Source organism: Falco cherrug, chromosome 6, assembly GCF_023634085.1.
Source record: "Falco cherrug isolate bFalChe1 chromosome 6, bFalChe1.pri, whole genome shotgun sequence".
NCBI classification, from domain to species: Eukaryota; Metazoa; Chordata; class Aves; order Falconiformes; family Falconidae; genus Falco; species Falco cherrug.
The window spans coordinates 65,315,598-65,330,615 of NC_073702.1; the positions used below are offsets into that span (position 1 = coordinate 65,315,598).

A 15,018-nucleotide genomic window follows, 5' to 3' on the forward strand; every position below is an offset into this window, starting at 1 on the left:
TATTCAAGTTTATGCTAAGAAAACCAGAAATTTAGCAAACCTACAATTTTATACCTGCTCGTTTGTGAGTCCTTTGCTTATGTTGATTTAAACTTTCTATTATGATTTCAGATTTTTAGGATAAATGATACCATATGTTTACTACAGATATTAAGTGATTATTAGATGACTATCATAGATGGCTGATGAGAGAGAAAAATCTGGAAGGGTGTGGTCTCCAGAGAAGAGTCACTGTGGATTACTGTCAGATTGGTTTGAAGGAAACATCAGTCCTTATCCTTGTGATGTACCTGGGAAAAAAGTCAGACCTTCAAATGCATCCCGGTTTTCCTAACAAAGCAATGGCATTGCCTTAAGATTTTCTTCGCTCTGTGGTTATCTCATGTGGTGAAAATTTAGACATCACTCCACATTAACGGTATCTGGTATCCATTACCCTTCTGGGGCACCTGAAGTCAGTCTCTGACCATTGCCTGTGATAAAGTCTTGCTGAAGTCTGATTTTTCTTACAATGCTAATTCCAGGTAACGTGTCTATAAGTGAAAAAATGTATATAGAGAGATACTTCAAGATAATTCAGTATGCTGTTTTTTAAGGGGCATTATAACTTCCCAGGTACTGTCATCTCTTTATATTATGGAATCAGGATATATTGGTGTTTGGGAAACACCGTCATGGTGTCTCATTGGAAGTCCTTACCCTAGGGACAAAGCACACTGATGGCGATAGCCAGAGATGCAGAATGTCCAAACCATTTTCTGGCTCTTCCTGGGTGACCTTGGGGAGGTCTGTCTGAATGTCCTATCCAGAGCAGCATAATATGGACTCTAATACCTCCTCTGCTCCTCTTGTGCACTTGCTGTAGAAGCCGCCTGTGAAAGGAGCTGCTCCACAGCTTGCTTTGTATAGCAGCCTCAGGGGCCTGCTCTTGCTTATTTACTCTAGAGGTTTCTGTGATACAAGGGAGAAAATCCAACTCATGATGCCACAGTCAGGTTGCTCTGAATAGACAAAATTGGGAAGTCTAGAGGGAAAAACTCCTTAAAATAAGACACATGCGTTTATCAGGAGTAAACCTTATTTTCACAAAGCAGTTGGTTCACAGGGGTTGGGTGCCTTTTATCTGTAGAGTTAATTTGAGAGGGCTTATGTGGAAACACTATAGAACAGGCTGAAAATTACCTGAAAAACTATAAACAAAGGCTACTGATGTACATAGGGAGTAGCTTCTTCAGGGGGATATTTTGTGAGTCCTGAACATACCCAAACTGCATCACCAACATCACTGACTTACCTGCTGGGAGGGTGTACCTTGTCCAAGAGATGTACTGGGTTTTCATCGTTTTCATCCCTCTTTGTCATCTGTGAATCTTATTGTAATGCAGCTATTGAAGCCCCCCGGAGGGGTGTTTAGTAGGTGTTAGGAACAGGCATCTCTGATGTATTCATTAATGAATGGAAATAGGCTGCTGCTTAGTAAGGAGCCAGGGCCCAAGTGTGAAGTTTCAAAAGCTATTCAAAAGCAGTGCCCTCAAACAGGAGCTCGGGTCTGATCTCTTTCACAAAAGTAACATTTATGTAGTGCTCCTGAATTTAAAGAACTATATAAAAGGTTGACCTTTTTCTGATTTTTCCCTCTTTTGGGGGGGTGGGGGTGAGTGGTGTTTAGTCTTCCTTTTTATGTGTTTATTGATATATTTTTGGAGTCAGTAGGAAGGCAGTTCGTCATCTTTAAGATTTTAAGAATCTGAGAGTAAGACACAGTAGCTCTTGGATATTGCACTCTACTGAAAAAGAACCTCATTCACGTGGTTAATTATAGGGAATTTTTTTCTTTTTCTTCCCTGTCAACTCTGTGCAGAGGGAATTCTTGCTGAGCAGTGCCACAATGGCCACCCTGCAATTCCCCTACTTAATGAGCTACTTCTCACACAAATAGAATTCAGAATAACTGGGCACAGATGTTTAGGTGTCTGGGTTTTGTGTTGGTTTTTTTTTTTTTTTTCCCTGAAAATGATTGTCAGTCTTCATTTTCATTTCGGTTTTCAAGCCTGTTGAAACAAAAGCATTACTGACATTGCAAACGTTATTCAGCTGTGTGAACTGTGACTCATTCTGAAAAATTACGTGCATTTTGCTCCCCAGCATGCACCTATCCTCCTGCTGTTAGCTGCTTGCAGGCTGCCTCTGCAGTCAGCGGGTCAGGGGTACGTGCTGCTGCAGGACTTGCTAGCTTGCTTCCAGCCTTGTGCTATGCAGGGTGTAGGAACCCATGTTTGCTGCAGGCAGCAAGTTTCAGGGTGGGAAATGCTACTTTTGTCTGCTGGGGAAAAAAATATCTCAGCATCTCTTTACAGTAAAAAAAGCCCAAAGAGCAAACGCTAAAGGAACAATAAACCTCACACAGACTTTCTGGCTCATGTTCACTCCTGACTATGTTTACTTAGGCTGCAAAAATATCAATTCATGGTATCGGCTCAAGGCAAACTCCATCTGGTCTGATGGTCCTCTTTAATCATCTCTTTTTTTTCTAGTTTTGCCGCCTCTTTTTCTTTCCTGTGTTCCTCAGAGGATCTCCACTGTCACCATGTTGGCTCTTCTTCTGGCACCACAGACTGGTCCTGTCTGGGGGCTCAGCACCTTGCCTCTCTGATCTGCTTCCATCCTCTTCAGTAGCTATTTCCTTTATGTTTTCCAGGGCTTTGTTTGAAATACAGTGCTGTGGGAACCTCAAATGAGGTTCCTGTTTGGTATGTTACTGAATGTCAGGATAAACCTGTGGGGGAAAACCCCCATCCTCTTCATTATGGAAGCTCAGTTAATTGGGGATGATTAAAGGGAAGCTTGATACTACCTGCCCAGCCATAGAAGTGACTTAGGGCGCCTGAAGATGAAAAGCCATGAGGAATCAATCTTAATTTAGTACAACTTAACACCGTGCTTGTATTTTTATCTACTTGAGGGCAAGAGATAACACATCTAAACTTCCCAGTGCGACAAAAGCGGGCAGAATTTGGAGAAGGTGGAGCAGATGGGAGCGCGGAGCCCCGTTGTTCTGTAAGCACATGTCTGAAAGACCTCTTCTGTCCCACTCTATGTGGGAAGTGTTGCTGGAAAAACTGACAGGATCCCTGTGGTTCAGAGCTGAGGGGCCTCAAAGGGAGTGCAGAAAGCATCCACCAAAACTGCTTCCCTGCGGCTATGAAAATGAGGAGTGATAGGGCTACGGACAGCCACATGGATGTTTTTTCAGGAAAACAAAGAATTCTGGTATATCTTGTCAGGCAAGCATGGGAGAGGAAAAAAGCTTTTCTTAAAGACCTCAACAAACTTTCTTTTCTATCAAATCTGTATTTTAAAAAGGGAAAGATTGTTTGCAGACGTTTCCTTTGGTGATGATGAGTGCAATTCAAGTTCTTGTTTCAGAGGACATTCAAGCAGAGATACATGGTAGATATAAAATTTGAAGTATTTTACTGTTTTCAGATGTTTTGCTAAAGGAATTAGTTACATCTTGGTTTTCTTCATGCACTTCTACAAGCCAGAGCTTACTTGGGTGTCCTAGAATAACTGTATTGACACATGTATCCTGGATGAAGAGCCCTTTCTTTCTGAATTACCTACATCTGCTTTCAAAGCTGATCATAATAAATCATCGTTAGATGGTCTTTCACTGTAGTTCAAACCCTACTTTATTCTGAAATTACTTTCATGTGTAGACAAGCCCCTCAGAAACTCTTTTTATTTGAAATTAAATCTCCTTAATTTATTAGCCCTTGCATTTTGTGCTTGTACCAAGAAATGAATCCTGTTCCTTTAAAGTGTTTTTTGTATTGCTTTGCAGACTGTAAGATGGCACATTGAACTACAGCCATGGGCAAGTCAGACTCCTTCCCTCAACTACGAGGCCTTGAGGTTCTTGAAGTACATTAGCACTTCTCAGGTAGGTTTTTTATTTCAGCCTCTGTTCAGAAAACAGTTTGCCTGGTACAGGCTGTGCCCTCTCAGATAAGAAATTAACCTTACACCAAACTGGTTTTGGAACTGCTTTATTTCTAAAGGTGCTTAACCTAGCAGCAATGGTCAACATGGATGTAAAGGTCAAAACACAGGGTAGAAAAAAAATGCATTATTTCCTTGGTTTTTATTTCCAGATGGGTTTATCTCCTGACAGGAGTACACTATGACTGAAATTCCAGACATGGTTCCTCTCCTGCTCTCTTTCTCGCTCTCTGTCAGACACAGAAAAATACAGAGCACTCTGTAGCAAGAGGACTGTGTATTCTGCCACTCCAGCTCTCAATAATAATGTGATAAACAGTCTAATTTTAGGTAAAAAGGATGCATTTGAGGTTCCCAGTAAAATGAGAACAGGGCAATGGTCGCTAACTTGGACAGGTTGTCCCAGGAACACCAATAGAATCCTGATATTTTGAGGACAAAAATGATGACCTGAAAAATCAGTGTTCTTATGTGCTTTTTCACAGGTGACATTTTCAAATCCAGATTGCACTGACAGATACTTCTGGGGTTCAGCATATACAGAAATTGAGCTGTCATGTCTTAATGGAGGCATCACTCCTGCACAACAGCATTTACGCATACATTTCCTGTAATAAAAAATGGAAAAGGTGCTGGATGTCCACAGTTCTGACAGGGCAGCTGCTTTCGATACCCAGGTCTATCAGCAGCTGACTCTTGAATACAGATTTAACTGCATCATCACTTACACTGGACAACAGCAAAAAGCCTCAGGTGCTAATGTCACTGAAACATCATCCACATACAAAATTCTTTGTTAATGCAATGCTTTCAAGGCTGAGACAAGATTAATTTGAAACACGTCTAAAAATATGCTGCTGTGCTGATGGTGTGGTAACTGGGAGGGTAGCAGAGTGTTCACTTATCCTCCCACTTGTGGGTACCCCTGACTAAATGCTCAAGAAAATGACATTGTTACCTCCACTCATGCCAGCACTGAGAGGGCAAGAGGCAACATGATGCATGTGGAGACAGCAAGAGATGTGTGTAGCTTGTTTTGTTGTACAGAACTTCAGGCTGCTGCAGTCATATTAAGCTGAAAACATCCTTCATCTTGGTGACTTAATAAACAGTGGCAGATGCTGCTAAACTCCACTAGTTAGGTCAAAGCCTACTTGGACATCAATTAGCAGAGAGTTTATTGCTTCTGACACACTAATCGAGAAGTTTCTTTCCCAGAGGAGCTGACCCTGGTCAGGGGGACGAGCATAAGTGAAAACAAAAAATGAGAGGAATCCTTGTTCCTCACCTGGCAGATGTTATAGGATTATTAACTGACAGGATAACACCATGACTGGTATGAGCACTTCTGGAGGTGGGATCCTGCTTACGTAGATGAGCATGGGATCTCATTTTCCTTGTTTGCTGAGCAAGTGGCTACTGATCACTGTGCCTGAGTTCAGCTCCCTGCCATTAGTGTAGAATGGCTTGAACTGCTGGAGGGGGAAGATGCCATGTCAGCAGGGTCAAGGTGCGGCCAGAAAACCTTTTCCAGTGCTGGTAACTAGCGATCCGAAGAGCCACCTTATATGTGCTGTTGTTTGTATCATAGTAGCGAGCAGAAGCCCAGAACAGGATGTGAGCTCAGTGCGTCAGGGTCTGTAAATCACGCAACAGACTGGTGATGGTGCTAAAGGCAGGGTTCAGGTTTTTTTATTTTTGATAGCAAGAGCTATTAAGTAGCAAAAGCTTTGAAAATTGCTCCAAATTCTGAGTGTTATAATTGCTCATAATGCCGTGAGTCAATTAAGTGGCAGCACTGCAGAATCTTACTTTTCTGTAGAGAGCACATTATGCTTCTGTGTCTTAAAATTAGTGCTCGTTATTGCAATGCCATTTATTCCTTGGTTGTTACGTGACTGAAGGGAAATGGGTGGTGGGGTGCAGTGCAAATCATTGCTTAAAACTTAGTGAATCCTGAGAGCAGCAGGAAGAGATGCTATATTAGCTGGTATGAATTTCCCATGGGAATTATGAGCTGAGCAGGAGCAGGGAGGTGGTGATGCAGCATGCAGTTCTTTAGATCTAATGCTCCAGGTAATGGATCTTTCAGAGCTTAAGCTTCTTAAAGAATGAGAGTTTTGTTTACTTATTATAAGGCACATGGTGGAGAGTGCCTACCACAGCAATGGCTAGTGGTAGCCCAGTTTTTACTCTCACCCCTGTGTAAAATTGTTCCATTTCTGTGGTTCCAGGTGGGGCAGGCCTGTGCTTCTTGGGTTGGCTAAAACTGCGGGCTGAGCCTGGGTAGTCTGCTGTAGAGGAAGGAAGGAACGAGATGAGAACAGTCAGTTCAGGGCTGATGTTTAACCTGGTTTTGTCTTTGCTGCTGTTCTTCCCACCATTTTATTGCTGGCTTTCTGACAGTGCCAGCTCCCATCCCTGCAGCCAGGGCTGGTACTGGGCCCAAAGAACAACTTTTCATCATGATGGGTGAGCTGGGTTCCTGCAACTCTTCTCAGTCTTTGCTTTCCTATCTGTGTGTTAGCAGCCTGTGCCCTGCAACCCCTGAATTTGATGGCGGGGCTGCACATGATTTGAAAAGCCCTTCAACAAGCAACTGTAAGCTGATGCTGGTGCAGCATGGCACAGCCTCTCCTGGGCAGAAGTAGCCACAGCTTTGGTGCTTACTTCTTCTTCCCGTTACCTCCTTACCACTGCTACGGTGACAGCTGTACAAACTGCACTGGCTTCCCATCGCCTGCTGTGCCCTGCGTCCTGAACGCTGAAAGGCTGCAGCACCCCCAGCTCCATGCCTGCCTTTTCCAGAGCGGGTCAGGAGAACGGGATGGTGCAGAATGGTGTGGCAGAGCCTGGGGGTGAAGCGCTGGCCCAGGCTGCTGGGTGGGTAGGCAGAGCTGGTGCTGCAGGCAGGGTCTCCTCCGCAGGGTGTCATTCCCAGGGCTCTGGCTTCATTGGCTCGGTCACCGCTGTATTTTGGCTGTTGCAGGCTGCTGCTCAGCTGCTGGCAAAGCTGACTTCACCTCTCAGTTAAGTGATTTTTGACACTTCCAGGTTTCTGATGAATCTAGAACATTTTGGTCCTTGCTTTCTTGGTCTTTACAAGGACTTTGGCTTACAGTGTTCCTTCCTGCAGGGTCTTTATCTCTTTTATCCTGGCTTTAGACTCTAGATGTCTAAGCCAGCCCAGCACAGACAGAGGTGCTAAGATTCCTCCGTTTAGTTAAGCACTTACTTCAATCCCTTCGTTGTTGTAGAGGGGATGGATTGGGGTAATGTCCCTTCTGGAACTGAGATCCAGGACGCTCTAGGTAAGGTATACAGTGTATATTGCAGTGACACTGCAAATTGTAATTGCGATCTTGAATCATGACGTGATTTTAACATTATTCAGGATGCAAAATCCACTCCGAGGTTTGAAAAGAAAAAAGTTAAACATTTTAGTGCTGAAATAACTTATTCTCAGGGAAAATTGATTTGTGGGTATAGTACTAATGCTTAATTATTTGCTTTTCAAACTACATTGCTCTCTGGGTGATTATGTAAGCCTTAAATCTCACCAAGCAGAACAGATGAACAAGGAAAAAAAGTCATCAAATCTCCATAGCTGTGTATCAGATTGATAATCAGATTTAAATGAAACCAATTAACATTTTTTCTGCTTTCCACTCTTTCCCCAGAAGGCAAATTAAAAACAAATTAAAAATCCTGTCTTAAAATGAAACATCCTTTGGTTTCAACAGATTTCATGTGAACGCATGAACCTGAACAGCCTGAGAGAGTACTCTGAAACCACAAAGAAGCCCTGGTCGATCTGTCTTGATGAGAGGTTTAGCCTCATTCATAGAATTAGAAGCAAGCAATGCCGTCTCTATTCCCTTGGGTAAGTGCTAGCTGTAAAAGAGAGCAAATTTTCATGACACCAAGCTTCAAAAAGCTCTGTAAATGCAACACAGTCTGCAACAAAGTTGTCTTTTGAAATACATGCTTAGTTCGGGTGTGTCTGTTATATGTTGATTTGCTTCTGTAAACTGTTTTTAAGGAAAAAACCTTTCTCCATGAGGGTTTTTGTTTTCCTTTGCCTTTCTAATATCGGTATGGAAACAGATGGCTTAATGGTGAGTAGTGAGTGGTAGTTCATGTAGAGGATGATGAAAATTAATGAGATAAACCATAAAGCCTACAACATCTTCTATGAGCAGAAATGACTTGCATAATTGTCAGGTACTTCAGCAGCATTACTTAGAAAACTTCATTAACTACCCCTGGGACAAAACGGTTCATTTCCATATGAGAGTGTGTTTGCTAAGCACTTAAGGGGTGACATGTGCCGAAGTGCTAATAATAAAGGCAGTTGCAGCTTTATTTAAAAATGTTTGTAGTGTTTATGATGTTTACAGCACTTGAGATTGAGGTTTTCACTCATCACAGAACAATTGCTTTCACAGGTAGTAAAACCACAAGTGCAGCCTGTTTCCCTGCTAATAAAACACTCTTTCCTGGAAGGCTGACGGAAGTCAGTTCTTACAGTTTGTCAGGCATTTTTTTTTTTTTTTTTTGTAACTTTTGCATTACCCATGAGTGTGCAGGTGCATTAGGAAAGTGATTGCTGGGGTCTGGAGCTCGTTTTACACAGATCACCACATGACTGCTGCCTCCTGATAAAACTGTCTGCTGTCCTGGGAGCCAGCTTTAGGTCAGAGATGTATTGAAAGGCTTCATGTCCTTAAACCAGTGCAGTTTATTTCTGTGATTTTGCTGCTGTGGGTCTGACAAATGGTGGATATCAAGGAACTGTGTCGGGGTGGTGTTTCTCAGTGATAAGCAGTTAACACCAGCAATTAATGTAAAGTGGACGCAGAGTGCGCTGCAGTCCAAGGGAGTATTTTCTGTTAATTTGGGTGGGTTTGCATTTGGCTCAAGTTTATACTGAGCTGTAAAGGCCAAACACCTCAGAGGGTGAGGGGCTCTCAGGTTTTGTTCAGCTGCATTGCTCTGTGGCAGAACAACAATAACATGCCCTTTAAAGACAAATCACGTATATGGAGAGCACACTCCTTTCAACTACTGTTGCAAAGAACATTCAGACCACAAAAAGCAATCTATTTCAAATTCTACTTAGCTGGTTTTAGTGCAAAGTACAGGTTTACAAGGTTTTCTGTTTGTTTTTCACATTCCCATGAAAGTTAGGAGAGATGCTGTGTTATACTCCATGCTCAGGTCCAGACTACCTGCTTGACTGTACAGTACTGGCTCATTGCCTGAGGCTCCTGGTAGTAGGGAGAGGCAGGCACATTCGGGTGGAAAATCAGCTAAGCTAAATAACATTCTGGAGGTAGGTATAGCTTTCCTTCGATTATAGAGGAAGTCTGGTGTAATGTGGCTGCTGACTTTAGATGTTTTGGGAAAGTATCCAAAGTTCGGTGGAATTAATCTAGACCTTCAGATTGCATGATCATTAATATTAGACCTGAGCTCATGTATCGTGTCCCTCTTGCCTTTTGCTATGGACCAAGTGTGGGCTGAAATGGTATTTTTGTTGAATTGGCCAGTAGGCACAACACAGAGTTGATTTCATCTGTACTAGTAAATGCAGATTTGGCACAAAACTGGCCACCCAGAGGTAATTTGCGAACGGTTTTGAATAAATCTGAGTTAGTGCATGTATACCAGTGTTCTATATGTGGTGCCCCTTTGGGTATGGTACAGGGAGCCTGAATGCCAGATTTGCTGTACTGATAGAACAGTAGGGCTTAGCAGAGACTGAAATTGATGTTGGCTTTCCCATTAATCATCAGATACACATGTGCAGTAAGTACCCAACTATGATGCATCACATGAAGCAGATAAAAAGTAAAAGGGAAATATTTGATGTTGAGGAGGGGTAGTCTTCAGTCCTCCGGTTTACTTCTGCAGCCTTTGGAGCTTGTTGCTGCATAGTTCTTTTCTCAGACTCACTTTCTTTAGTTTACGACAGGCAGAAAAGTAATTTTGTTCTGAGTAAGACAAAAATCCCCTTTAAACATTTCTGTTATCTCATACACTTCATAACAAGCAAAGGGGGAGCAGCTGCTTCCAGTGAAGAATACACCCTGTGGAGAGGGTGGATGGAGGACAAATGTGAAAGTTCAGTGTGTGTTTTACTGGGAATCCTGAATTAAATCCATATATCATTAAAAATGGAACAAAACACGCTGCTTAGGCTTTGCCTTCTTGGATGCTATAGAAGAGGTTACTTTTGAATGGGAGCAAGCAGCATCTGAAACATCTGGAGATCTTTTTAGATTAGTATTAGTTGCTTCCCCTACTGAGAATCAGCAGTGTTTTTGCTTGGGGACAGAATTTCCCAGTATGATATGTAATTGCAATATGCATTAGTGAGCTCTAGTTATTAGTGCTAAATCTCCTTAGATTAAGCTAAGTCTGTTACAAACACCACAGGCAGGCACTCAAGCTGAGATAATATAAATGAATAGGATTTCAGAAACTTACCAGTTGAGACTTAGAGAGTCTTGCTGCAATACTGTATAAAAGCCCTTTCAGGTGGATCTCAAAGTGTAGGGTCTTTAGGATCCAGGCAGGGGATGCTTCTTTTTTTCCTGAGCTGCAGAGCTTGATTGTCTTCCTTTGAGAAACAAGGGGAGGAGGGGGAACACAGAAAGGGAAAGCTGGATTTGAAACATGCATGGTTTTACAGCTCTGTCTCTTGTGGCCTCTGTGGGAGCTGGAGTACCTGCAGTTATCAGGCTGGATCAGCTACAGGTGTCCAGTAGAGCTGTGCTGGAGGAGACAAAGCATCTTTTGTACTGCCTGTGTGCTGGCTGCACGCCAGGATGACACGGGGATGTTGTGATGCTCCGTTCGGTGCAAGCTGCAGCCCAGTGGTTTTTCTGAGTGCAAGGCTCTGTGTACCGTGACCCTCTGCAAACCCTGGGAGCAGGGGACAGCCAAGGGACACTGCTCCCTGCTGTGCTGTGCTCTGTCCTGGGTCAGCGTCCCTGCCCTGCTGCCGGTGGGGAGCAGTGCCGGTGGGGAGCAGTGCCAGTGAGCCCTTCCTTCCCACATGCAGGAGGCTAGGAGAGCTGGTCTTGCAGATGCTGTTTCTGCTGCTTTGAAAGCCCACTTCTGCCCAGAGTGCAGGGGACTGTGTGTGACTGCCAACTCCGTAACTAAGCTGTCTTCTCCTTTACAGTAAAAATAGGTCGGTGTCTTTAGCACTTTTAATTTTGCTGTTGCTGGAGGCAGCAACTACTCTCTCCTGATGGTGGGGAAGGGCCTCTCTAGTCTTCTGTGACCTCCACACCTTTCTTTTAAAAAAACCACAAAATCTTTCCTAGGAGACCTAATTTGTTTACCTTTTTCATGCTGTGTTATCCCTTAGCACAATCACCTGTAAGCCAGAAACGTTTCAAACCAGTTCTTTTGGAGATGTTTTTTTTTCTCTCTCCTAAATATTGTTTTTTTCTTAGATCCCTCTTCAGGCATAAACTTGAGCCGATAGCTAGAGTGCCAGAAGATATATCAGCACCTTCTTCACCTTCATCTGTATTTTTTTTTCTGTTTTGCACCACTGTGAACCTCCCTTTGCAGTCCACATAAGTAGCAGTCTGTTTGGAGGCAGCCTGAGGTTTGTCTACATCAAAACCGTTTGGCCCTCTGGATTGTAGCAGCTGGTACTGTTAGAAGTGTGTTATGGGTACATGTATCCATCGGTCACTGGTAGGCTCATCACTCTAATGCTGCCACTGTCCCCAACAATTCACATGTTTTGTCATTTTTTGCCAGTTTCTCATTCCTAAGGGATTACACTGGTCTTTGTCCATCATTGTCCCTTCTTCAGAAAGCCACATGCAGACAAACACATTGATTCATTTTGTTAACTTCTGAACTTTTTTTCCTAATGTGTGTTGAATGTATTAAAAGAAAACTCCTCTCCTGTCCTCCTACACAGCTGTATGAGCTGGAATCCTGTGAAGTGGAGCTGTTCTTAAAAGCACACTGGCCTGATTTTGCAAACCCTGTCTCCTCCTGCTTTCTCAGGATGTTTAAAGGGGAGGATGGTTGAGAGGAGACCTTCTAATAGGCTACCATTACACTGTGCTTAGCCAATATTACAGCAAGCATCATATCGTAGCGGTAACTTCCAAAACATATGCTCTTCCAAACATTGCTTCATGAGTTGGATTCATTTTATTTTATCAGTATGTTATCTATGTAAAATATTTAGTGTTAGCTTAATGTCATAGCATAGTGTAGCATGATTTAAAACATACCATCTTTTACATATTGATGCAAATAGCCAGAATTATTTCAGTCTCGCACCATTTCTAATTTGTAATTGTGGTGTAGTGTAGCAGGTGCTCTGACAGTGCATCCAAGAGTATTGCCCTATAATGGTTTGTGTGTGATAAATAAATGCCATGCTGTTAGTACATAGTGGATATTCTCAATTAGTAAAACTGGTTGAAGTGCTGATTTAAACACTTGATTGACTTCCCAGCACTACATGTGTGTATATCCAACAGCATAATTTTGATTAACTTTAAGGGTTAGTGCATGATTTGAACCACGTTTGGAACAAGCTCAGAGGAGCAGGAATGAATGTCCTGTTTTACACAGTAGGGAAGGTCTGTGGTCCAGACATGTGATGGCAATGGTCAATACCAGAATTTTTTAGTTTTAGTATATTCTGTGTGAACCAGTGGGCTGTAGGAGGTGGGAATATGGCACAGCCTTGTAAAGTACATCATCTCCTTGCAAAGACAGGAACTGAGAAAAGACTGCTATATGATGGGGCTATTAATTTTTATCCTTCTTTGGCATCTTTTCCAAATTACCAGCGGTCTTTCTCTTAAGTCTGTGTAAAAGCTCTGCTACTGTTGTGAACAGCTTATTTTTAAATTTGCTTTTTTATCTGTGTCTTCCTGTGCACAGAGGAAAAGAGGCATTTGATTCTTGTGTCTTGTCCCTGTTGGTGGTCATTGTGACTCATCATGGTAACAGTAGATTATAGGCACCGTGGGAAATACGCCTGATTTTCACAAAATGGTATTGTATAAATTTTAAATATGTTTGCTTTTCTGCTTATGGCTTGGTTATTGGAATTTTTTGCAGTGGGTAGTAAGGAAAGTATTGTAATCTTTAAAAGAAAAAGCAAGTTGAAAATAGGAGAATATATACGTATATATACAAAACATAAATGGAGGAATAATGTCAGCACAAAGGTTCTAAACATTTAATTTCCTTTTTATAAATTATGTCAGCTTCTGAATTAAGAAAAAGCTCTTTGGAAAGTTTATCACCCTGGCTAAAGGTGGTTTAGTTCTTGCCTTGAAAGGAGCCCTTCATTCTAATGCAGTATATTGCATGGAATTTGAATTTTCTGGTGAGGTTAGTTTGTCTAATCCACTCCAGTAGTTTCATTCAATAAATGAAAAATTTCATCAGAAGTTTCTTAAGGTCAGTTATGAATGTGACATTGGAAAATGTTCCTTTAAATTTCCTTTATCTAACTACTTATTCTGAGTCTTCAGCAGGTACTATTGTGGACCCTTAGCTTTATTTCTGGTTATCGCATCAGAATTAGGGTTAGATTGTGCTCAGTGCTGTGGACATATCCCAAGAAGGAGCACAACAGCTCCTCCAGTTTGCTTCAGAAACAAATAGGTTGGATTTTTACCTTCTTTTACTGTGAATCCTCAAAATGTCCTACTCACAAATAGTTCTTTTTGCAGCATTAATAGTTATATCTTTTCTGTTTCGTAGGCTAGGCAATGATGACAACCAGTTTGAGATCAGCATGGCCAACAGTGGATGTGAGGTTCATCGATTTGACCCCAGCATCAAGTCAGCACACATTCAGGAGGGTCGGCACCTCTGGTATCATCGCCTGTCCATTGACTGGAGGGATCCCAATCCAGCCATTGCTGCTCATAAACTTCACAGCAACACGAAGAAGCTGGGCACAATACTGAATGAATTTGGGCATCAGAAGGTAAGGACTTGGGGGGTCAGGTTTCTGACTGCAGGTTTAGGTGTTGGGAAAGCTGCAGAGCTTTCTCCTTGCTGTCTTAGAAGTTTGGGCACTTTCCAAGGCTATCTCCTGACAATGGATCTTTCTTCAGCAATAGTCGTAATGCATTTCTTGTAGGCATGCCTTTTCTGTCGTGCTTTTTCTGTGTGCTGATAACAGCCACCTTGATTTTCAGTCGCTAGCCATACACTAAATACTTTCCTCCTCCTCCCTTCCTTTTCTCTTCAACTAGCTGGTGACATTGGGTACTAGTATTTTCAGTCCTGTGGAAGTTTTGGTCTTTGCCTGAGTATGAGTGCTGAACTATTCATACAGCCAAGTTTATAAAGAGAAAAAAAAAATATTTGCAGGAATAATTAGAAGAGAAGAGCTAATGGACGGGTTGTTTACAATTTCAAGGTCACTGCTCCTAATTACAGTCATCCACAACAAAAACATCCTGTTTTAAAATTGGCAGCAGTCTGTGGAGTTTTTTAACATTTCCCAGTTTGTTTTTAAGAAACTGTAAAGACATCAGAAATCTTCAAGCCTCAAATAACTGTTGCCAGAATACATTTGAGGAAGTTCCTTAGGTTGTTTTTGAGTTTTTCCTTCAGAGGGTATACAAGCATGAATTCAAATGCGAATATACTTCATTGCCTGCAGCTAGTTGTGCTTGTATTTGTTTTTTAAGAAATAGGCAGTGTGAGTTAAGGAGGAGCTCTTCTGTATGATTTAGAAAGCAAGCAGTGTAGTGTTTGTTTGGTTTCATATTATAAAATGCAAGATGTCTTTTCAGTTCACTTCTTGCTTTTCTTCAGTATTTTCTTCTGGTTCAGCTCTACTGATTGGACCATTTTGAAGATAAGTGCAGAAAAAGGCTTTTTTCTACTACTTAGTCATACTGTAACTATATTGGGCTGTGCATTAGTGAAACATCTGGGGGGAGAGAGAGAGAGATGGCTTTCCTTTGATGTGTGCCTTACATTGATTGTTTTGATTTT

The 15,018-nt window shown here is 42.1% G+C and overlaps 1 protein-coding gene across 4 annotated transcripts in view; it reads left to right on the plus strand.

The window, feature by feature from the left end:
* The window catches only part of METTL24 (methyltransferase like 24), a 48,158-nt gene that overhangs the window by 16,746 nt on the left and 16,394 nt on the right, over positions 1 to 15,018 (plus strand). For 3 of the 4 annotated variants that reach the window (XM_055713658.1, XM_055713660.1, XM_027814610.2), the window contains exons 2-4: positions 3,845 to 3,943; positions 7,746 to 7,885; positions 13,768 to 13,996. In XM_055713658.1, the coding sequence (XP_055569633.1) occupies positions 3,845 to 3,943; positions 7,746 to 7,885; positions 13,768 to 13,996 (468 nt within the window). The remainder of the gene's footprint in view (positions 1 to 3,844; positions 3,944 to 7,745; positions 7,886 to 13,767; positions 13,997 to 15,018) is intronic. The other variant, XM_055713659.1, reaches the window with a different exon arrangement.